Below are 21363 nucleotides of genomic sequence, written 5' to 3' on the forward strand. Positions count from 1 at the left end.
ACTCACGTGAGTGGAGGTGTAATTTCGGAAATTATCCTGCCAGACATGCACTAAATGAATAGAAGCTTGACATAGAGACTTGAAATGTGCCGATCAAAGGTATTTGTCATCGGATTCCCTCTTTGCTCGTTCCGAATTTCGATAAGGGTTCTACATCGCCGCAAATTGCAAGAAATGCAAATTTTCCCCCCTGATTGCCAATATCGAATCCTAATCCTCAACAACTGGTATTCAGCTCAAGCCGCATACAGAGAAGGGAGCGAGGGGGGGTGCGAGACGGCGATCCATTTCACATGGAGAACGAAATTTTGGACTCTTCAGTTTGAATATTCCGAAGGGCTATTTGTAAGTATTCGAAAAGTTATTGAAGCGAGACTCTAAATTGAGTTTCTACGTATAGAAGTGCTGATTGAAGTTGAAACAGGGACGAGGAAGTTATGATTTCTGACCCGGAAAAAAGTGCCCTTTGCGGAAAGAAAATGCGTAAGAGAATGTTACGAAAGTGAGCTATAACAGAAGTTCTTTTTTTCGAGACTGTCTCTTCGGGGGAATTTGCTTGTTTTATGAAAATTGCACGATTGGGAAAAATAAAAAGTAATAAAGAAAAAAGAGAGGAATCGGAAGAGGTACTAAGCCAGGGGCGTGGTATAACGTTATCACGCATTATCCAATTTCTAGCTGAACGTTTTCTTCCAGTGCTTCTTGTGTTCCAATATTGTTCTGTGAATATATTCTACATTTTTGAAGCGAATTGATCATTCTTAGAATAAGAATAGCATTGCCGACACTTTGCGACAGCAATTTTATTCTTTCAAGGCGTTTAAGTGCCAGTCTGATTCAGTTAAACCGAATTTCGAACCATAAGCTGTTTTCCTTCGACTTCTGATTTCAGCTCCAAACGCGTTCCGATTTAAAAGCCACATTATTTTAAATCACATTAATATTCAAAATCTCCTCATTTTTAAATCATGGTGCAGCACGGATTTCCTCGGCATATGGCTTCCTTGAGCATTCTTTCAAAGACATTTTCATCACGTGAAAGGGCGGAATATCTTTAATGCCAGCAAATACTAAAAGTCCGTTTTTTGCCTGCGGAAAACCCTTTTTGACTGGACAAATAATTTGAATTTGTCCCGAAAAACCTGTGGAAATTGCTCGTCTGTTATCTAGATTACAGAAAAACGCTCTTTATATTATTTTTGTTATTTTATGATATTGTACCTTCTACGAGGATAATCCCAGAAGCACCCGACCTAACACTTAAAGAGAAAAAAATTTGGAAAATATTACATTATTTCTCAACATAATCTCCTTTAAGTTTAACACACTTTTCCCAGCGCTGTTCTATACCCTGTTTATAGTAAGAAGCTTAGCATATTTCAAAATAGGCATCAATCTCGGTTCCCACCTTTTCATTATTGGCAAATCTCTTTCCACCGAGCCATTTTCTCAAGTTTAGAAAATGAAAATAATCTGAGGGGGCTAAATCTGGCGGATAGGGTGGGCGGGGAGGCAGGTCGAAACCAAGTTGATTGATTTTGGTTATCGCGATGATGGAAGTACGGACTGGTGCGTTGCCCCGAAAACAAACATAATTCGACGTAGAAACCTGAAACTTTGGATATGAGCTTTTCGAGGTTATGTCTTTGTAAAATCGGCAAATTTTTAACAAAAAAATCGCCATCTGTATCTCACGCCGGGTACTTTTGGAACAACGCTCGTTCAATTTCAAAACGTTTCATATAAAATCAATCGCAGATTTGGAGAAAAAACTGTAGTCATACAATAGTTGTTTACCTGACAAGCGTGAAAAGTGATACTTTACGGCATTGCAGTTGACCAAACCGCGCAAAATGAAAGTCGGTCAGTAATCAAGTACAGTAAAAACACTTTCGCGCGAATTAGGTACATTTTTTTTCTATAAATGCACACGTACTAAGTTCATTGCCTTTTAAATTCAATTAAATATTAGAGTGCAGTACAATCTTTACACGCACACGTGCAGTAAAACACAAATCTACGATAAAGTGTAGCTTTCAGCTGGAAAATGCGTGCAGCAAAGTTCAACGTGTAACCCGACCTTTTTAAAAGGGTTTCCGTAAAGCCCTTAGAAAAGGATTAATGTTATTCTCAGTTAGTTTTAACTGAGTATAGTAAGCAATCCCACATCTAATTCTATGTGAGACATTATTTTCAAATAAAATAAAAGAAATAGCAAAGAATTCAGCTCAAATGTGTAGAAAATATTTTTTTATTTATTCAACGTTAAGCTATCAAGTAGTAACAAGGAAAGAAACATTAATAGAGTTAAGGGAAAGACTTTTGTAAAACACAATATTCTGTATTTTTCAGTTGAATCTTCGAGATAACAATGTCAGTAGCTTCTAATTCTTCAACTCATCACAGCGTTTCTACTACCCATCTGCATTCTCACAACAAAAGACCTGTGGTCATCATATATCCTACGGGTAAGCAATAAAGAATGGCTTAACAATAAAGAATAACTCAACTGTGAGTAAATTAAATCGAACAAAAAGATAATAGAAGATGTGACATGGGATAAAAGTCCCTGTGCATAAATAGCATTTTACGTTCTTATTTACTTCTGCTTATATACTCTCTAACGCTGCAAAACTAATATGAGACAATTTCAGTGTCTCCTGAGACTGTCGTGATCCCCATCATATCCTGCATTTTCGGCTTCCCCCTGTTGGCACTTTTAGTCATCTGCTGTCTACGCAGAAGGGCCAAACTAGCACGAGAACAGGCACGTAGAAGGAACATGGACTTTGATCACGGTACTTTCTCTATTGTCAGATTCAGCTCTTTACACTATTTAGGTAACTACTGCGCTCTTTCTTCTTCAGTTCTCCCTTTCTCTTCCACTGCTTCTTCCAACTTTTAGTTCAAAAACTTGTCTTGTACCTATTAGCATATAGAGATTTCCAAATACAGACTGTTAAGCAACTCCATCCAGCCTCGGAAAATTTAATTTTAGGCAGGGTTACCTTTATTAATGAGCTTCAGACACCTTCCACTCAACTTCCCAACACAAATATCCATATCTCCAAATTAGTTTTGACACGATAAACCTGACTACACGAATTTCAGATTCGTTCTATCCCGGAGATTTAAACTTGGGTTGCTCTGTCTCGTCTGATGATTAATTAGGGCAACCTTTGCGCTTAATTGTGTTATAAAATTGGTTTTTATATGTAGGTCGATCTCGGGCGATCAGTCTGCGGTCTGAGCGGGCAATGAGCAGAGGCTTTCCTTCGTTAGAGCTGGATACTGTCGTAGAAGAACGTTCTGAGCCTGAAGCCGAGCAAACGGTGGTCGAGATGATGACGCCTGATACCGAGTGTCAACCGGTGCATTCGAGGTAGCAAAATGAGACAACTGATGCATGTTCTGAGAGGTATGTACCTCGCTGCTCATATTTCTAGGGCAAAGTCTTACCGCCTTTGAGTAATAGACTTGGTTGCAGATCTCCTTTGTGGAGCGCCCTCACTCACGCTCACGCGTTCTCCATTGACGTGGACAGCTGACAAGAACTTTCAGGTCGACCTGAGAATGAGCCAATAATACCCCAAATGATTCCTCTTCCCTTCGTCAAAGGTCACTAACAGCCGGATTAGGGCTAAGCACTTTGTTTTCCTGACGTTGCAACTTTGTGCTAGCTCTTCTGTCTCCATCAAAAATAGCATTTTAAAATTTTCTTTACTAGATAAATTCAAAATGAGATAAAAACGCATTAAATTTTTATACCAGCTATTCGACGAAATGTATAAATTTTGTACCAATATTTTTCTCTGCTTAAGTCAACCCATGCATAAACACTATCAACCCGTCCTCACTATGTTCAAAGGCGATTTATCAGTGCGCTCTTAAGTGTTAGCTGACAACTAAAAATCGCCTTCAGCATCTCCCTTATAAATCAGCTCTTAACATTCTAGGATATTGCTTTATTGACCCAGCTTCGATGACTCTTTAGGCAGACCAGAAAGGGACTATTATACTTGAGCTTCAATTTTTTTTATGTTGCAGTTAGTTGGTATGAAAGAACCAATTAATCGTTTTTTCACTTTGATTTGTGTTTTAATTGCAATTGTCTTTTTTAAGGTCAAAAATAAATGTTAACCGAAAAATATTTCTAACAACTAACCTGAACTGAAAGGCAACAAGGCAGGGATGGGATGGGTACGAAAAATAAAAGAAAATATAGCTGATGGAATATTCCAGAAATGATATTGCCCCATTGAAGTTGACAACCTGAAAAAATGTATAAATGTGCTTTTATTTTTATATGATGTCTACCTATGACAATTTTAGTAAAACGCCTATGTAGATGTTCATTAAATAAACATACAGTATTTGTTTATACCTGATGATAACTAAAAATTTTTATAGTTTCTTCTTAACAAGTTGAACTTTTTGAAGTTCTGAGATGTTAGGTATAAATGTTATAATTTTAATAGTAGTTAGTCCTGAATTAAAAAAGTTGTTGTGATTTTTAAGAAATAAATTCCTTTGGAAAAATGTCTCTCCTTTATTTCGTTAACAGCCTCAACTGAAGGGCCCATATTAAACAATCTTACATGGTTAGGAAAGATGTAAATTTTACAAGACTCATCCTAATTGACCTTAAATATATTTTTGGGCCAACTTGAACTAATCCAAACTATTTTTTTCTCTTGCAAATTGAAATCTCTGAAGACATTCAAACTTGATTTGCGGGCAGTGAGAGGATCACTCCAGGCTTGACCCAAACGCAACCTCGGTTACTCACCTAATGTTGGGTTGGCTGGATCACCGTCCGACTAGTCGTTCGCTCTTCCCCAGTACCGCCATAAGGGATTATTTTAGGAACATTAACTAACCTAAATCGACGCGAATTTTCCTTACTGAGTCTATCGGGGTTTTAGATAAAGCTATTTTTCGTATATTATGTGGAAAAACATAATTCCGCATCATATTTGCTTATACTGGGGCACGTAAATATACAAGCCGATTCAGCAATATTTAAAAAGTTCATGGGTGTAGGATTTATAGCTCCACGCAAACAATATTTATCAGTTAATGTAATGTTATCCATTTATAAAATTATCGGTGACTGCTGGTACAGTCGCATAGCCTACTAGGCGTCGCAGGCCGTTATACTGTCTTCTTTACTGAACACATGGGAATAACAGGGGATTGATTTAAGTTATCTCAAAAACCATCAGTTTCATCACAAAAAGTTTAATAAATATTTGTTAGTTCAGGTCAGGAAGCCAGGAAATTACGAAATAATTCGACGTCATTTACGATATATTAAAAACGGCAATTTTTTTCCTAGTTAATCGATTTTGCAAATATTTCCATGTTAGAGATAGCAGTAGGGGAAAAACTAAATATGACGCCCTTTATTTTATTTTAAGCAATGAATATTTGTTAAATACAGTTGGAAACAAAGTTTCATTTAGCAGAAGTCAAGAAGTTACGAATATCGATTTTTCTCGAATACATCCCGAATCAACCGAAATTTTCCAACTTATAAACAAAATGCGCAAATTAACTCCAACTTAATTGACTTCACATCGTGTCTTGTCTACGATTTTCTAATTCCCAATAGTTGACATTGAATTTAAAAAACCTTGTATAGCCCTCTCTTCATCACATTTTCCCTGAATGCAGATATCAATTACTACAAAGAAAAAGACAAATTTACTACAATTATCTAGTGTATGTCTTCAATAACAATAAACATAAAATTAATAAAGGGCACAACTCTCTTTAAACAGGAGTGCTGATGATTTCAGAATATTTCTTAATCTTGCTGCTAACAGACATATCCACATATCGGTCACCAATAGACACAACCATTCCACCAATAATGCTAGGATCTACTTTAGTATTAAGCAGAATGGACTGGCCTGACTTTAAGAAGGACTTCAAGACCCCCTGCAGTTTAGTTTTTTGATCAGCATCCAGTTCTCTGGCAGTGATTACTTCACAGGTCACCTGAAAATAAAAATAACCCATACAAAGTGATTTTTTAACATCCAAAATACTTACCTCTCCTCTATGGGCAGCCATAATTGTCTTGAAGGCATTAATGACTCCATCCAAATTCTTCAGACGTCCATTCTCAGCTAATACCTGTAGCAAGTTACTGGATTCTGGTTTTAGAGAAACCTTGGTTGACACAGCTTTAATAGCATTAGATTTCACAGTTCTAAAAAATTTTACTCCAATGTTATCAAGAAACTAAATCTCATTGAACTCACTATATTAGTTCTATTTGAATATATAAAATTAGAAATTTAAAGTGAAAATGTTCTTAACTGAAGTCTTCCATTTTTGGGAATTTCCAAAAAATTTTGTTTTTCAATAAAATAATTCTTCCAACATCAATGTTTAACTTATCACTTCTGCCACTCTACTGATGTTTAACTATCACTTTTTTCAGTTTTTTGTTTAATGATAGTACCATATGAGGAAACGCCAAATTTCACGATACAAAATATCAAGTCTATTATTTATAGTTTTCCTCTTTGGAAAGGAAAAAAGTTAAAGAATTTTTTTTAAATAAATTGTTACTCACTTTTCAATATTTCACATTTTTGCAAGAAATATTCCTCTTACTTTTTAACTTGAAATTTTACAACACTCCATTTAAGAGCCACTTACCTTTTAATCGTAGGGTTCAATATGAAGTCCTTAAATTTGGGATCGGTTTTCAGAGATTGCTGCAACTTAAGCAAGTCTTTCTCCACAGCATCTAGAGTTTTCTGCTTGCTGGCAGCTGAATATAAAGCAGTGGCATATCTTCCTTCAATTCCAAAGATTTGTACTGGAGGCTTCACCAGCTGACTCACAGCATTAGTGGTACTGAATTTTCTTACCTAGATATACGATTTTTTCTTTGCTTTAAGACGAAATCGGTATTTTTTCTAACTGGAAGTTATGTAACTTGTGCTCTAATGTTCAGGAATTTTTGAAAGCATCTATTTATGGTGAATAGTGGCGATACTTACGGCCATTGTCAGTTTTTGGGAAGCCATGGTTTACAGGTGTTAAAACCTAGACAATAATAGGGAAATTGTCGTTGGTTAATGCATAAAATCTTTAAGAAAAGCTTCTACCTACCGTCGATATCTCAAAACCTTGAACGCAAAACGTCAAAAAGTAAATGTCAGAGTTTGTCAATTAAGGATACAAATGTGATGCTTAATGTATAAGGGGCTTTCAAAGAGCATCACTGCCGGTAATGTCATAATTCGCTTTCAATAAGAGTAGTTACTTCTCCGCTAGTCCCCGTCTTACTAATTTAACGCTAATTTCACAAATCTTAATAAAAATGTTAAAGAAAAGAATATAAATAATAAACACATTTAAATTGTTCAATTATTTATTTTATTTTGAGATAATTTACTTGGTTTTTTATTCTCACACATTTTTTTGTTTATTGTTAATATTCGGTTACCCCAGGATCTGAATACGGTCACAAATTTGTTAAGAATACATTTTCGTTCAAACCCTTAGTAAAATGTAAATGTTGTTCTCAGTTACTTCTAATTGAAAACAGCATACAGTTGCACCGCTCACCAACCCTGATAGTTATCAAATATTTGTCTTTTTCTAAATTGATTGACGGGTTAAAGTGTCAATGTCAACACTGTCATCATCAATTAAAAACAATATTAAAAAACGAGAAATTTTTGTTTATTGAACTTTATTCTTTAAAAACCGAAGATTTTTAAAAGTTTAGCACTTCATAGGTCCATTTTATACACGTACAAATTACAGAGTTGTAATCACGTAATGTTACATATCCGAAAACGTCCTCTTTAATCGTATACCGCAAGTAAAAACGCTAATCTTAAAAATGTTAAAGGTAAAGCCCCACAGAGAACTTCATTTCAATTTAATCATCAAATTATTTCGTTATTTTAGGAAAGAGGTCAATTGAAATTTGAAGACAAATGGGTTCAAATGGGGCCCATAGTTTTAAAGTTGCTGAAGCAGGAGCCAGTGTCTCAAGCTGAGTGGCATGACCTTTTCTATGATGTGCATTTGGTCTGTCTGTGGGATGAGAAAGGCCCTGCAAAATTGAGGGATCATTTACATGAAGATATTGTACAATTCATCAAACAAGCTCAAAACCGAGTATTAGCCCAAAGGCAAGAAGAGGCATTATTGAAAGCTTATATTGCAGAATGGAGGAAGTTCTTTACCCAGTGCAATTATCTGCCAACCCCATTTAGGTATGATTTATTAGGCAGGAGTTTTTGATGGTATGATTTTTCACCTAATCACATAGGCAGCTGGAATGTAGTCTACAGGGGAAAACAACTTCATCCAGCTCTAGTATGCAGTGTAATAATAATAAAAAAGGACTTACTGATGAAAGTATGGTTCGCAAACTAATGCTTGATAGTTGGAATGAGAGTATATTTAGTGATATTAAACATAGACTGCAAGAAAGTGCCATGAAGTTGGTTCATGCTGAGAGAAATGGGGAGGCATTTGATTCTCAGTTAGTTATAGGTATTTACCTAAAATGTAACATTAAAAAAACTTTTATTTAATTTATGTCCCTGTTGGTAGGTGTAAGAGAATCATATGTTAATCTATGTTCAAATAATGAAGACAGATTAGAGATTTATAGGGAGAATTTTGAAGCTGCATATATACAAAGTACAGAAATGTTTTATAAAATTCAGGCTCCAGAACAGTTGACCGCAAATGGTGTTTTATCTTACATGAGGTATGCTGATTTCAAGTTAAAAGAAGAGGAAGCAAGAGCAAAGAGATATTTAGAAGGCATGTTCATTTAAATATTGTTTTTGTTAATTTATGATTAATGAATTTTCATAGCTGGAAGTGTTAGCGCTGTTATTAAATGTTGTGTCAAGGTTTTGGTAGAAAATCCATTAACAGTTCTTCTTGCTGAATGTGCACCACTGATTAAAGCTGGTGAAACTGACAGATTGCAGTTGATGTTCAGGTAAGAAAACCTTAAATTTATTTGATTTTTGCATCTTCAAGTTTTTTTAAGGCTTTTAGAAAGAGTATTAGAAGGTGTTCATCCAATGCTCAGAGAGCTTGAAAATCATATAACACAAGCAGGTTTGGTTGATATGGTAGCAGCTGCTGAGGTCATAACTCAGGATTCTGAAAAATATGTTGAGAGGCTCTTGGAACTTTTTAGGTGAGCTAAAGATATAAGCTTGAAGTTAGAATTATTGAGTAGTTTCATTTTCTTTTTCTAGGAAATTTAGTAAATTGGTTCATGATGCCTTCTCAGATGATCCTCGGTTTTTAACAGCTAGAGACAAAGCTTTTAAGGCTGTGGTTAATGATACAACAGCATTTAGGTAAGATTATAAATACATATGTTTAAATGAACAATCCATCTCAAACGTATTGAACATATGTATCATATTCCAAGTTCATACTCATGTTTTTACATAATTATTTTCCATTAAAGGTTAGAATTAAGCTCCGGAAGGAATCTCGGTGGAAAAATGGTTACTCCTGAAAGTAAATGTCCAGAATTATTAGCCAATTACTGTGATATGCTTCTTAGGCGGACGCCATTATCGAAAAGACTTACCACTGATGAAATAGAATCAAGGTAGATAATTTAAACTTTAATTGTTTTCACATACAACCAATAATTACAGGTTGAAAGATGTTCTTCTAGTCCTTAAATATGTATCAAATAAAGATGTTTTTATGAGGTATCACAAAGCCCACTTAACCAGGCGGCTTATATTAGATGCTAGCGCTGATAGTGAAAAAGAGGAAGATATGGTAAGCTTCAAGAAACTGGCAGAATTTAGTGCGCTCAAAGAGGAATAATTTCAGGTAGAGTGGTTACGAGAAGTAGGAATGCCGGCCGATTATGTAAATAAATTAGCTAGGATGTTTCAAGACATTAAAGTCAGCGAGGATTTGAACGCCCAGTTCCGGGCGTCAAACGAAAGACACGATGCTATAAACATTAAAATCTTAAACGCAGGTTTGAGATCGTTATAAGAATTTTTGCACTGTTTCAATTAATTTGAATTATTATTTTAAGGCGCATGGGCGAGGGGATCTGAAAGAGTTACCGTTAGTTTGCCCGTCGAATTGGAGGATTACATACCAGAAGTAGAGGAGTTTTATAAAAAGAAACATTCTGGTAGGAAATTACAATGGTAGGTAGACATACGAGTCGATTTTGGGTGTTGGAAGTTTGTATTTTTGGGTTGTTATAGGTATCATCACATGAGCAATGGTACAATTACGTTTGCGACCTCTGGCGGAAAATTCGATTTGGACGTTACCACGTTTCAAATGGCAGTTTTATTCGCTTGGAACCAAAGGCAAAATGACAAAATCACCTACGAGAATCTTAGGTGAGTAAACCGCTTACAAAAATGTGCCATTTCAACTATTTTTTACGAGTTCCTTTTTATGCAATTTTATTTCAAATAGTTTCATTGATTAAATTTATTTGCATTTTTTTTTAGGTTAGCAACAGAACTTCCAGATGGAGAACTGAGAAGAACATTGTGGTCTCTAGTCGCCTTTCCAAAACTGAAAAAGCAGCTGATCCTATTCCATCCCAGCGTGACCGCTCCCAAAGATTTCGACGAACATACAGTGTTCTGGGTAAATCAGGACTTTGCTTTAATTAAAAACGGAAAAAGTCAAAAACGAGGGAAGGTAAATCTGGTAGGCAGGCTGCAGCTGAGCACCGAACGATCACAGATAGAAGATAATCAATCCATTGTACAATTGCGCATCCTCAGAACTCAGGAAGCTATTATAAAAATATTGAAAATGAGGAAGAAGATTTGCAATACGGCATTGCAGACCGAACTAGTAGACATTTTGAAGAACATGTTCTTGCCTTCGAAGAAAATGATCAAAGAACAGTTGGAGTGGCTGATTGAGCACAAATACATGAGGCGTGATGATGATGATATTAATACATTTATATACATGGCGTAGAATCGTTAAAAAAATTCGGATTAAGAATAAAACAATTGTTACTTAAAGAACTCGAAATTTTATTTATTTTTATAAGTCGTTTTCATTGCAATCGAAGACCCATTAGTGACCAAAATCAACCATGTTTGAAGTGGGCGTAATATCCCAAAAAACGATCGATTTTTATAATATTGATACCTTTATGTAGTTGCTAGCAGTATTTTGAAGCCCGGAAACACATGTTATTTTAGATCATGCTTTTCATCTAAAAGACACTTGTATTCTTGATACAGGGAGGTACCTATAATATATACTTAAATGCGATAACAATTCTATATAAACTTCTGCTTCCTAGTTTAAAGAAAAAGTCAATAATTTAGAAATTTTATTTGCACGTTAATAATCATGTAAAACCATATTTTATTCATAACATGTTTCAACCAAACAGTAAGACTTCACGGTACGTTCATACCACCTAGCTGAGTCTCTCCAAGTCCTTGTGCGGTTTGGACTCTCAAAATCAATTTCAATAATTCCGAATCTTTGGCTGAAATAAAAAGAAAACTGCTAAGTATTTTTTTGCGTTCCATCGATTCAAATGACTTACGTGTATCCACGAGCCCATTCGAAGTTATCCAGCAAACTCCAGACGGTGTAACCACTGACTTGAACTCCGTCTTCCAAAATTGCGTCTAAAGTGTTACTCAAATGGGCCTTTAACATTTAAAAAACATGTTTTCTTATGGCGGCATACAATAATTAGACAAAAGCGCATTACTTGCAAATAAACAACCCTACTGTCGTCATCTAATTGTTCATGCGTGGGCCAACCGTTCTCGGTAATGTAAATTTCTCCAGGGTTGTAGTTATTCCAAACATAGTTCAATAAACCTCTCAGCCCTTTAAAGAAAATTAATATAAACATCATGTTTTCGGTTACTTTGGTAATTAAGTACCATATGGGTAAAGAACAAGCCAATCTGCAATTGATAGTGTCCACTCATCCCTGAATCGCGTGTCAGTATTTTTGTCCGAGTCATAACTTGGAGTGCCAATTTCTGGTTCAGGTGCATCTTTGACGGCAAATCCGGTGTACCTAGTAACGAACAATTTTATGCGTGGGTAAATATTCCCATGGTATAAATTTCTTACATATTGAGACCAAAATAGTCGTGGGTTCCCTTAACAAACTTTATTTCTTCCTCAGACCATGGAGGCAATCTCGTAGCATCCAAACCTTCTAACTCACTCCTTTTAGCGACTCTGTCAATCATCACTTGAGGCCAATCTCCGACATAGACTGGGTGAGCATACCAACCCAGCTATATAAAATAATGATTCAGTTGTCTCATATTTATACACGATTATTTAATCCTACATTGAATTGGAACTCCCGTTCAGCGGCTTCGATATCAGCATCACTGTTAGGATCCCAGGGTTCGTTGAAGGTTGAATCAATCACCAAACTGATCTTAGCTAAAAAGTTTTTTATATTAAGTTACCTAAAGAAAAATACTATTAGAAATTCACCATCAAACTCTGGGAATTCGTCGTGCAAAATGTGATAGGCAGTAGCATGGGCCAAAATCTGCACCCTAGAGCACTGGTAAATCCCATCGCCGATCAGATTTAGTCCGGGAGCATGCTCTCCACGACCATATCCCAGAGTGCAAGTGGTTTTCGGTTCGTTGACAGTAGCCCAGAGTTTCACGTAGGGTCCCAAATTCTGGAAAACAATTCTGGCGTATTCACCGAAACGTTCGGCCGTGGAGTCGTTGAGCCACCCTCCTTGTTCGCTGAGGGCTTGAGGTAAGTCCCAATGGTACAGAGTGACCAAGGGTTCAATATCAGCTTCCAACAGACTCTAAATATAAACCTCGATCTAAGTAATTGCAGAAAAATTTACTTCGAAATACTTACTTTCACAAATTCAACGTAATAGTCTATTCCAGCTTGATTAAAGCTATCAACATATCCAGTAGGAAGAATTCTGTCCCAGGATATGGAGAATCTGTCAAGATAATTTTATATGAGTATTATTAAAAACTTTTTAGTGTAATCTTACCTATAGAGTTTAACTCCTAGTTCTTTTAAAATTTCGATATCTTCCCTCCATTTGTTGTAGGAGTCACATGCAATGTCTCCGTTAGCGTGCTCGTCTATTCTGTCTTATTACAAAAAAGAAAGTTCAGCTTTGAAGGGCAATGTAGTGAGAAAGAACATAAATTATTTGTGTACTAAAATAGTAGTTAGCTAAGTAGGTAGATGTGTGGATGATTATCACAAGACACCCTAACTAACCCAAATGTATCATCTATATTTTATGCCATGTGTCTTTGATTGCTTTCAAGATAAGCACATATTAGAGGTATTTCGTTGGGAGGCGATATACCGTTCGGTTCTAAATTGTTCAAATTGTTACGTTTTTTTTTTAATCAAATGTGTATCTATTTTTCTCAAGAACTAACAATTTAGTGCCGCATAGTATACGAATTTAGTTAAACGGGCACAAAGTTCAGTAACTAAAATACTTTTAAAATAACAACCAGAAATATTCGATGCGATTTTTGAATATTTTTAAATTTAATAATTTATTTTTTCTGGTGTTAACATTAAAGATTGATTTTCAATATAATGAAACTTTATCACCACTTGAAGTTTCCTGAAAAACTAAGTCATTAAACTTTTTCCTAAGTGTCGTTTTACATCACAACTATCATTGATTTAATTTTTTTTAATACGGTCCTGAACTTTCCAAAAAAAATTTTGTTGTGAAAATGTTTGTGTTGTTATGTTGGAAGTTAATTTTTACTAATCATTTGATTCTCTGTTTCTTGTTTTTTTGTTTAATTTAAATTAATTATTCAACTGCTGTTCAAGTCTTTTTCGTCTTTGTCGAAAAAGAGAATATGTATTGATACATATTCCTTGCATTTTACATGTATCTACGTATACAAGTATTGCCAGTTCAAGTGGAAAGTAGGAAGGAGAATGACACAAGATTTAATACGGCTCTGATAGAACAACACGTCGCCTTGGTTTGTCCCCCAACATCGCTTCCTCATAATGCCGGTACTGGCATTATAAGAGCGTAACATGTTCGAATCATAAAAAATATAGAAATATCTGTTATTTTAATTCTGAAAATACTTCTACAATATTCTGAAATTCCCATCTGGAATGCTACAGATTTCTATCTAGCAAAAAGAAAATAATTTTCCAGGTACTTCAAACTAAAGCGTCCTCTTTACTTTAACCAGTGGCGTAACAAGCAATTTCTTTAGGATGGCAAAAATTGTATAAATATCATGGAAGATAGTGGATAATAAAGCGTAACCCTCATAATCTGGACATTGCGTTTCAAAACTCACAATCTGGACGCCTCATAAATAAATGTTGGCATTTTTTCGATTTTTAACCTGCAGTCTGTATCCCACGAATTACACAAAATGGCATTTCGCAATCAGTTTGATACTTGATTTTTTAAAACGTTGTCATAAAATGAAAAAATCGCAAGAAAAAACAGATACTTGAACAAATTCATACTGTGCGCTGTATCTAACCGCTACTGTAAATTAAAAAGAAATGATGTCTCCTTATTATATATCAAAATAATCATTAACCTTGCAGGAACGTGTTTTATACGTAATTTGATTTGCATTTGGTAAACGAGACATATCGTCTATCCGGACACTTCCATAACTCTATTCTAAACAGTGCCTGTAGGGTTTTTCCATTGTATTTGCTTAATTTTCGACGTGTTTCAATTCACATGCAACTCATTACAGTGATTATAGAACTCACTTAAATAGCAGCCAATAAAATCCAAGGTAACGCACATATACGACCAATAAGGTCTGGATCATAATGGATATGCCATGACTCGCAATATTTTCATGAATTCAAGTATTTTGCTACTGGTAGTTTTATTCCCAGGATCTTCAATTCAACAATGTGTTAATCAAGATTAATTTGGGGTACCTAACATGCGTTGATGATATTATACGCATGCAATTTTTTACGATATACTGGGTATAATGTATTATCATGTATATATTTCAGGAGGCGATAGGTCTCTGCAAGATATTTAAAAAATGATAATAAAGCAACGGTCAATAACGCACTATTTTTGATAGTCCACGAACACTCTTGTAAATAAAGGTTTTTTAAACTCAGACTTCATTCTCAAGGCATTTATAAATTTAACTAACCTGAATTAACAATTTTACATTAAAACCGTGAATATATATTTAAAAAATATATACACCGCTACTGGTATAAGTACCGAAAATTTTGTCTCGCGATTAGAATATCTTTGATGAAGAATGCGAATGTCGGTCCAAAGATCAGTCTCTTTTTAAACGGGCTAAAGTTATTCATTGTCCTATACGCCCTATTTCCCTTACCCTACTATATCTATAAGATTTTATGTTAGGAGGTGAATAACAATCCCATAACATGCATCAATAGGACATAAATCTGATCCACGTACTTGTCATCTTATAACTACTAAATATAAGTAGGTACTTATTCGTATTGTAAGTATAGTACCAAATATATATTATTTTTCAAGATCTCAGATGGGGGTGAAAAAATAAGAAAATAAAGATTTTGAAACGAAAACCTATAACTGCAACAATGCCAACGAAGGTGGCTAAACGCAAGTAAGGGGGGTCATTAAAAGAACTTGTCAGTAGGCATAAAACCGTAATCATTGAGCCATTTTCTGTTAATATAAAATATCTGATATTGACAATGAATTTATCGTAGAGATACGTGTGATATCTTCAAATCTACTTTGTTTCTTAAATGATCACTCTTCCCTTATATTCAAATACGTCAAGAAAGATTCAGGTATGCTTAAAGTGAGGACTTGTTTGTCTGGCTCCACTGAGGGTATTAATGTAAACTAAATACAACTTTAGATCTATGGTCTCAACATACCTGGATCGGTGTGGACAAAATAATCCCATATGCTCTCTCCTTTGCCATCTTGGTCCCAACCGCCCTCAATTTGGTAAGCAGCAGTGGCAGCTCCCCAACGAAAAGTTGACGGGAACTTTTTAGTTGAGATGTTGAACTCCTGGGCTGATAATTGCGCCAGGGCAACTCCCCTAGCCCTAAAATACATATTTAAATTTAAATTTGTGAGGATAACTGGGAGTTCGCAAAATAATATGAAAGAGACAAAACGTACTTACATTGCGAGAATACAGGGCAAAACCAGTATGGTTGCGTAGTTCATGATGGTTGGACAGAAATCACAAACTGTGATGATGATTTTACTTGATCGTCCGTTTATATATATTATACTGTTATCAGGATAAATAAATTTTACGGTAAAAAATCAATAAGTGGACACTTGACTTAGCTATGCAATAATATTTAGTCCGATTATTATACATTGATATGTTTATTAATGTATTTATTAACCCTTGTTCATAGTGGTACCATTTAAGCAATTCATTACTATACGATGTCTATTGAACTTTTTTTCACATTAAAGTCGCCATACAGTGATGCATTGGTGCAATATAAATATATACGTTGAAAATTTTACATTTTTTAAAAAGAAAACCAAGCAGTAAATCATTGCTTGTGTGGTATAAATATTTGTGCAGACTTAGAGCCGCTTGAACCAATAAGACTTAAACTATTGGCTCTTCTCATACTTTATGTTTACAGCAATAATCTTACTGGGGAGCCTCGAGTTCTCGCAAAAGAACGATACATATTGGTGTCTAAATTCACTTAATTTGTGCCAGCAGCATTGTTCTTGTTGGAGGATCCAAGTGAGCTTAAATTTAAGTTGAATATAACTTAAGAGAAAATCTAACTGGACAATTTCGGGTCCGATTTTCAAGTGCAAAAACTTTCGCTTATTGTTCCATAATTATCAAGATAGGGCGCTACATAATTTTTTTTCCAAAAACACCGTGTATATAAAAAAAATGCTTGAAAAGTTGCAGTCAATTGCTGTATCATCCTCTTCTAAAACATCGGAGATGTATCAAAAAATGCCACTGGTGGAACTATCTGATAACTTTTCTAAGTTTGGAAAGTTTAAGACGTTACACAGTGCGAATCTTATGTAGGGACTTTTCTTTTAACACGAGATAAACATAAAAAAACTTAACTAAATCTCTGTGTAACATTGTTTCGAAATCTCAAAAACGTCCAAAATATGCACGTATGAAAGTTTTAATATTATTATTCGCTCGGGAACTGGCCACATTCTTGTTCGAAATTGTTGCCATTAGTTTCATTTACACAATTGATCGCTCGCCTTTTTTCGAGCCTACACATGCTGTTAGAAAAGATCTTTTTTTTCAAATTATTTCGACGACGTTTTCTTCTAACCGTTCACGGAACTCTGTTACTGTGTTAATTTCAGTGGTAAACACCAAACTTTTCATATAACCGCACAGATAAAAATTATATGGGTTTAGGTCTGATAAAAAATGAAACAAAATCTATATAAACAATTTATTATCCATAGTTTTCCTTATAAATTCTATATCACTATCTGAATATTCAGGTTCCATGTGTTCAATCCAAAACTCTTCAGTTAAAAGATTTAGCTTCTCCATAAGAAAAATGTGTATTGAAGTATCATTAAAAACCTCAAAAAACTTAAAATTATTCACAAACGCTAGTTCTAATACATAAGGTAATATTTTATTTATATACTCAGCAGACTTGCTTAACTCCCATTTAGAAGTACTATCTACAATCCCATTAAAACTATTTCCTATAATAACACATTTATTCAAGCTAAGGCCCCAATTTGACCACAGCAAATTATTCATTAACTGCTTTGGACAGTGTGGAAGGTAAAACAGAACTGTGCCATTATAATTGTTTACATAATATTTACCTTCAACATTATTATCTTGAACATTAATGCTAAAATGTTTTAAAATATCTAGATCACTGCTATTAAATGCAGGATCAGCAACTAGAAGTTCAACTTCAAGCATGTCTTTTAGGCACAAAAGAAGTGCTAATTGATAACGAGCTACAATTAACTCTGAGATGTGTCCTAGACCTACACATATTATTTGAATAATTTTGGGCTCGCCTAGATCTCTTAAGGCCTCATTTAGAAGGGCCGACACTGATTGGAACAAGTCAGTGGTCAGTAGTTCTGCTTTTAACTCGCTAATCTTTTTAATGCTGGAATTGATAAGTAGGAAAAGGAAGAAATTGGATTAGAAATTAACGAAGTTGGATAAATACCTTCTGGATGGGTCAACAGTACTACTGCCACTGTGTATTTCATGGATTTCATGAATTGTGTTTTTGAATTTGTGTTTAATTTTTCTCTTTCTTTTATAGGAAACCTTTTTAAAATCATTTTCCAAATTGGAAGACATTTTTCTTCAAGTTTATCCATTTGTCAATAATGCTGAAGTTTGCAACAAATACAAAAATAAGTTACAATGGCAATACAAAAAAAGTAAGAGATACATATATTGCTATCCTTCTTTTCTGCATGATATTAAAGTGAGATAAGTTGCAACCTTTCGGTAAATCTACATAAGCCAAGGTTCTATTCAATTTTTCGATTTAATAGCAATTTTAAACTAATCGGGTGTATTACACGATGACAAATTTTGATTCGTTGCAGTAGTATGCTGTAAAGCGTTATTCAAAAAGAAAAAAGATTTACCATTAAAAATATTAATTGTCAAAGAAAAGGAGAAGAAGAAAAATTTGGTTAGAGTTTTAATTATTTATTTTTTAACTTATTCTAACTTGACTTTAGTTTTTGATAAGAACTCTATACGGAAATACCCTTAAAAAGTCCTTATATTGCTTTAGATTTCTCGTTGCAGCTTTTACAATAGTTTCTAGTATATTTGAATCAGATCCCTTCAAGTTAAAATGAGTTTTCTACCTTACATAGATAAACTGGATGATCAGTGCATTAAAAACTTGATTGTAATCCTATTATCAGGACATTATATTTGGGACACCTATTTATCTATAAGACAGGTAAGTTCACAATTGCTGGAGAGAATTGGTTTTAGCATATAAGTACCATTAAGTTTAATAAGATAGTTCATTTTTATTAACTTGAATACAAAACTGACTATTTGAGTAAAGAGATTGGTAAATGCCATTGGCGGTGTTATGTTGTCTTTGTGCATATCTTCATTATTTTTCTGTTGTGGGGTCTTACCTGTTTGGCAATTCCTGGTAAGGTTTATTGGCCCTTTGCTTAATTAGCCCCTATTTTGGCACATTGGATTACTGAACTGTGTATATATAAAATATGATTGTGAAAAGATTACAAGAACTTCTATTGTTTAGTCCTTGCTCTAAGCTAATGTCTCTATTATCAAGTCAAAAATAATTTCTATACTTTGCACCTGCCCTTCATGTCCATTAAACTTTTCTTTTTTTATTTTAACTGATTCTTAATTGAACAAATCTCTTTAAAAATCTTACAGTTTGTACATGATCTTGTTTATTTCAGTATAAAGTTGCTGTAAATGCAGTAGACATTCCAGAACAACTCAAAGGAATAATGAAAACTGAAGAATACACAAAGGCTAGACACTACAGTATTGCCAAGTTGAAATATGGCTTTGTGAAAGAATTTCAGTCAAACATTATCAATATTCTAATGCTCTACTCCAATTTCTTTGCCATTATATGGAACTACACCGTATCCATTAATCCGTTCTCAGACGAAGTATCAACAAGTTGCATTTGGCTGACTCTTCTGCAACTTATAAATACGATAATAGATCTTCCCTTCTCGATTTATTACACTTTTGTGTTAGAAGAAAAGTTCGGGTTTAATAAGCAAACAGCTGGGTTTTTCGCCTGGGATAAAATAAAGCAGTTTGTGGTGTTTGAAGTAATCTCCAGTACGATTGCCTCAATAGTAATTGTTGTGGTTAAAAATGGAGGCGATTACTTTTTTATTTGGCTGTGGGTTGTAGTTGGGGTCAATACTTTAATCTTACTAACAATTTACCCCGCTCTGATTGCGCCATTGTTTGACAAATACACGCCATTGCCTGATGGCGAACTTCGAACTGAAATTGAAGCGCTAGCATCGAGTCTTAAGTTTCCATTAACCCAGCTTTATGTAGTTGAAGGGTCAAAAAGATCTTCACACAGCAATGCCTACTTTTATGGCCTGTTCAAATCTAAGAGGATAGTTCTTTTTGATACCCTATTGGCTAAAGATGATGGGAGCGGCTGCAAAGACGAAGAAATATTAGCAGTACTTTCGCACGAACTTGGACACTGGAGTCGAAGCCACACTATAAAAAACCTGATACTTGTTCAGGTCAACTTGTTCCTGCTTTTTGCAATATTTGCAGCTACATTTAAGGCTCCAAAACTTTACACTGCCTTGGGATTCTACAAAACCAAGCCAGTTCTAGTAGGGATGTTTGTAGTACTTCAATATGTAACGATGCCCTACAACACAATAATCTCTTTCTTCATGACTGTCCTGTCAAGAAAGTTCGAATTTGAGGCCGACGATTTCGCTGTTCAATTAAATAAGGGAAAACCACTTGAAAAAGCTTTGGTCAAACTTAACAAAGATAACTCTGGCTTCCCTGTGCATGACTGGCTGTACTCTGCATGGCACTACTCGCATCCCCCGTTACTACAGAGGATTGAAGTTCTGAGGGAAGGGGTCAAGAAGTTTGAGATTAAGAATAAATAAGGCTCTGGAAACTATCTAACGATTGATTGGTTGTTTTGGCATGTACTTTGTAAGTTACTATCTGTTTGTCAAGATCTAAACACTGTATATGAAGAGCCTAGGTCACATATTCCTATTGAGTTATTTAGGAATTATTTATTTCCTGTTGGTAAGTAGTACTTCATACAATACGCAAATAAAATAATTGTATTTGTACATTAGTTTTTGTATGTCCGAGTGTTTTGAGTAGTATTTTATGTCCCGATTATAGTAAAACTATTTCCAAGTAGTCTCCTATTGTACACGCAATAAGTAGATGGTCGATAACGTACCATTACTTTTTATGTGGCACCAGGAACACTCTTATTACCATTGGCCCAATCGGAAGCGTTGTATGTGTTGATGACGCAAATATTATTGTTTTGACAGGCGATCACTTGGATTTAAGTTGACTATAATCTCGCCCGTATTCGCTGGCAAATCAAGATCACATGCCAATGAATTATGTCGTTTAATTACTGGCACCCTGTATTTCCTATTTCCTTCTTTATTACCCTCAAATAATGTTCTATGAATGTGTCACTACAGTTTATCGCATGTGTAGACCATTTAAAGTGATAATCGGTTAGAGCTTGCACTCAATGTGAGAGCAGATAAAACACGACTTCAGTTTTTATTGGTCTTCATATGTGTTTTTGTCGTGACTTCGGAGAAACAAACAAATA

At 34.9% G+C, this 21363-nt stretch overlaps 6 protein-coding genes across 8 annotated transcripts in view; 3 read left to right on the plus strand and 3 right to left on the minus strand.

The window, feature by feature from the left end:
• The window catches only part of LOC136341052 (uncharacterized), a 50869-nt gene extending 46340 nt beyond the window's left edge, over positions 1 to 4529 (plus strand). Inside the window, exons 2-5 of one of the 3 annotated variants that reach the window (XM_066285636.1) lie at positions 2353 to 2468; positions 2655 to 2840; positions 3220 to 3418; positions 3476 to 4529. In XM_066285636.1, the coding sequence (XP_066141733.1) occupies positions 2372 to 2468; positions 2655 to 2840; positions 3220 to 3386 (450 nt within the window). In that variant the 5' untranslated portion in view covers positions 2353 to 2371 and the 3' untranslated portion in view covers positions 3387 to 3418; positions 3476 to 4529. The remainder of the gene's footprint in view (positions 1 to 2352; positions 2469 to 2654; positions 2841 to 3219; positions 3419 to 3475) is intronic. The other 2 variants (XM_066285637.1, XM_066285638.1) reach the window with 2 other exon arrangements.
• A 1176-nt stretch (positions 4530 to 5705) lies between these two features.
• ATPsynO (ATP synthase subunit O, mitochondrial) lies at positions 5706 to 7234 on the minus strand. Its single transcript, XM_066285635.1, has 5 exons — positions 7132 to 7234; positions 7020 to 7065; positions 6673 to 6887; positions 6058 to 6217; positions 5706 to 6003 (listed from the first exon to the last, which is right to left on the minus strand). Exons 2-5 carry the CDS (start codon positions 7044 to 7046, stop codon positions 5776 to 5778), a joined length of 630 nt encoding a protein of 209 aa, XP_066141732.1. The 5' UTR covers positions 7047 to 7065; positions 7132 to 7234; the 3' UTR covers positions 5706 to 5775.
• A 421-nt stretch (positions 7235 to 7655) lies between these two features.
• On the plus strand, positions 7656 to 11036 carry Cul5 (cullin 5). Its single transcript, XM_066285612.1, has 13 exons — positions 7656 to 7879; positions 7939 to 8249; positions 8306 to 8532; positions 8593 to 8808; positions 8863 to 8992; positions 9044 to 9196; positions 9258 to 9362; positions 9476 to 9622; positions 9672 to 9801; positions 9856 to 10009; positions 10070 to 10187; positions 10248 to 10388; positions 10503 to 11036. The coding sequence occupies exons 1-13, from the start codon at positions 7871 to 7873 to the stop codon at positions 10984 to 10986; spliced, it is 2325 nt and encodes a 774-aa protein (XP_066141709.1). The 5' UTR covers positions 7656 to 7870; the 3' UTR covers positions 10987 to 11036.
• A 297-nt stretch (positions 11037 to 11333) lies between these two features.
• LOC136341045 (myrosinase 1-like) lies at positions 11334 to 16292 on the minus strand. The gene is made up of 11 exons (XM_066285621.1): positions 16167 to 16292; positions 15910 to 16085; positions 13031 to 13133; positions 12886 to 12976; positions 12496 to 12829; positions 12344 to 12441; positions 12118 to 12287; positions 11922 to 12061; positions 11744 to 11865; positions 11573 to 11679; positions 11334 to 11512 (listed from the first exon to the last, which is right to left on the minus strand). The coding sequence occupies exons 1-11, from the start codon at positions 16208 to 16210 to the stop codon at positions 11386 to 11388; spliced, it is 1512 nt and encodes a 503-aa protein (XP_066141718.1). The 5' UTR covers positions 16211 to 16292; the 3' UTR covers positions 11334 to 11385.
• A 1145-nt stretch (positions 16293 to 17437) lies between these two features.
• On the minus strand, positions 17438 to 18391 carry LOC136341015 (SRR1-like protein). The gene is made up of 2 exons (XM_066285578.1): positions 18205 to 18391; positions 17438 to 18141 (listed from the first exon to the last, which is right to left on the minus strand). Exons 1-2 carry the CDS (start codon positions 18339 to 18341, stop codon positions 17439 to 17441), a joined length of 840 nt encoding a protein of 279 aa, XP_066141675.1. The 5' UTR covers positions 18342 to 18391; the 3' UTR covers position 17438.
• Positions 18392 to 18504: 113 nt separating this feature from the next.
• LOC136341014 (CAAX prenyl protease 1 homolog) lies at positions 18505 to 20854 on the plus strand. The gene is made up of 2 exons (XM_066285577.1): positions 18505 to 18963; positions 19448 to 20854. Exons 1-2 carry the CDS (start codon positions 18853 to 18855, stop codon positions 20657 to 20659), a joined length of 1323 nt encoding a protein of 440 aa, XP_066141674.1. The 5' UTR covers positions 18505 to 18852; the 3' UTR covers positions 20660 to 20854.
• Positions 20855 to 21363: the final 509 nt, after the last annotated feature.

This window comes from Euwallacea fornicatus, chromosome 9 (assembly GCF_040115645.1).
Source record: "Euwallacea fornicatus isolate EFF26 chromosome 9, ASM4011564v1, whole genome shotgun sequence".
NCBI lineage: Eukaryota > Metazoa > Arthropoda > Insecta > Coleoptera > Curculionidae > Euwallacea > Euwallacea fornicatus.

Excerpts from the sequence above, each read along its gene's own strand:
- LOC136341014 (XM_066285577.1), top strand. The coding sequence starts at position 18,853 with ATGAGTTTTCTACCTTACATAGATAAACTGGATGATCAGTGCATTAAA. Across the intron at positions 18,964-19,447 it reads CCTATTTATCTATAAGACAG|TATAAAGTTGCTGTAAATGC; the intron begins GTAAGTTCACAA and ends TGTTTATTTCAG.
- LOC136341045 (XM_066285621.1), bottom strand. The coding sequence starts at position 16,210 with ATGAACTACGCAACCATACTGGTTTTGCCCTGTATTCTCGCAAT. Across the intron at positions 12,288-12,343 it reads AACGGGAGTTCCAATTCAAT|CTGGGTTGGTATGCTCACCC; the intron begins GTAGGATTAAAT and ends TATTTTATATAG. Across the intron at positions 11,866-11,921 it reads GCTTGTTCTTTACCCATATG|GGCTGAGAGGTTTATTGAAC; the intron begins GTACTTAATTAC and ends TTTTCTTTAAAG.
- Cul5 (XM_066285612.1), top strand. Across the intron at positions 9,363-9,475 it reads AATGATACAACAGCATTTAG|GTTAGAATTAAGCTCCGGAA; the intron begins GTAAGATTATAA and ends TTTCCATTAAAG. Across the intron at positions 10,188-10,247 it reads TCTGGTAGGAAATTACAATG|GTATCATCACATGAGCAATG; the intron begins GTAGGTAGACAT and ends GGGTTGTTATAG.
- ATPsynO (XM_066285635.1), bottom strand. The coding sequence starts at position 7,046 with ATGGCTTCCCAAAAACTGACAATGGCC. Across the intron at positions 6,888-7,019 it reads CCCAAAAACTGACAATGGCC|GTAAGAAAATTCAGTACCAC; the intron begins GTAAGTATCGCC and ends TCGTATATCTAG. Across the intron at positions 6,218-6,672 it reads TTGAACCCTACGATTAAAAG|AACTGTGAAATCTAATGCTA; the intron begins GTAAGTGGCTCT and ends AAAATTTTTTAG.
- LOC136341015 (XM_066285578.1), bottom strand. The coding sequence starts at position 18,341 with ATGTCTTCCAATTTGGAAAATGATTTTAAAAAGGTTTCCTATAAAAGA. Across the intron at positions 18,142-18,204 it reads ACTGTTGACCCATCCAGAAG|CATTAAAAAGATTAGCGAGT; the intron begins GTATTTATCCAA and ends TATCAATTCCAG.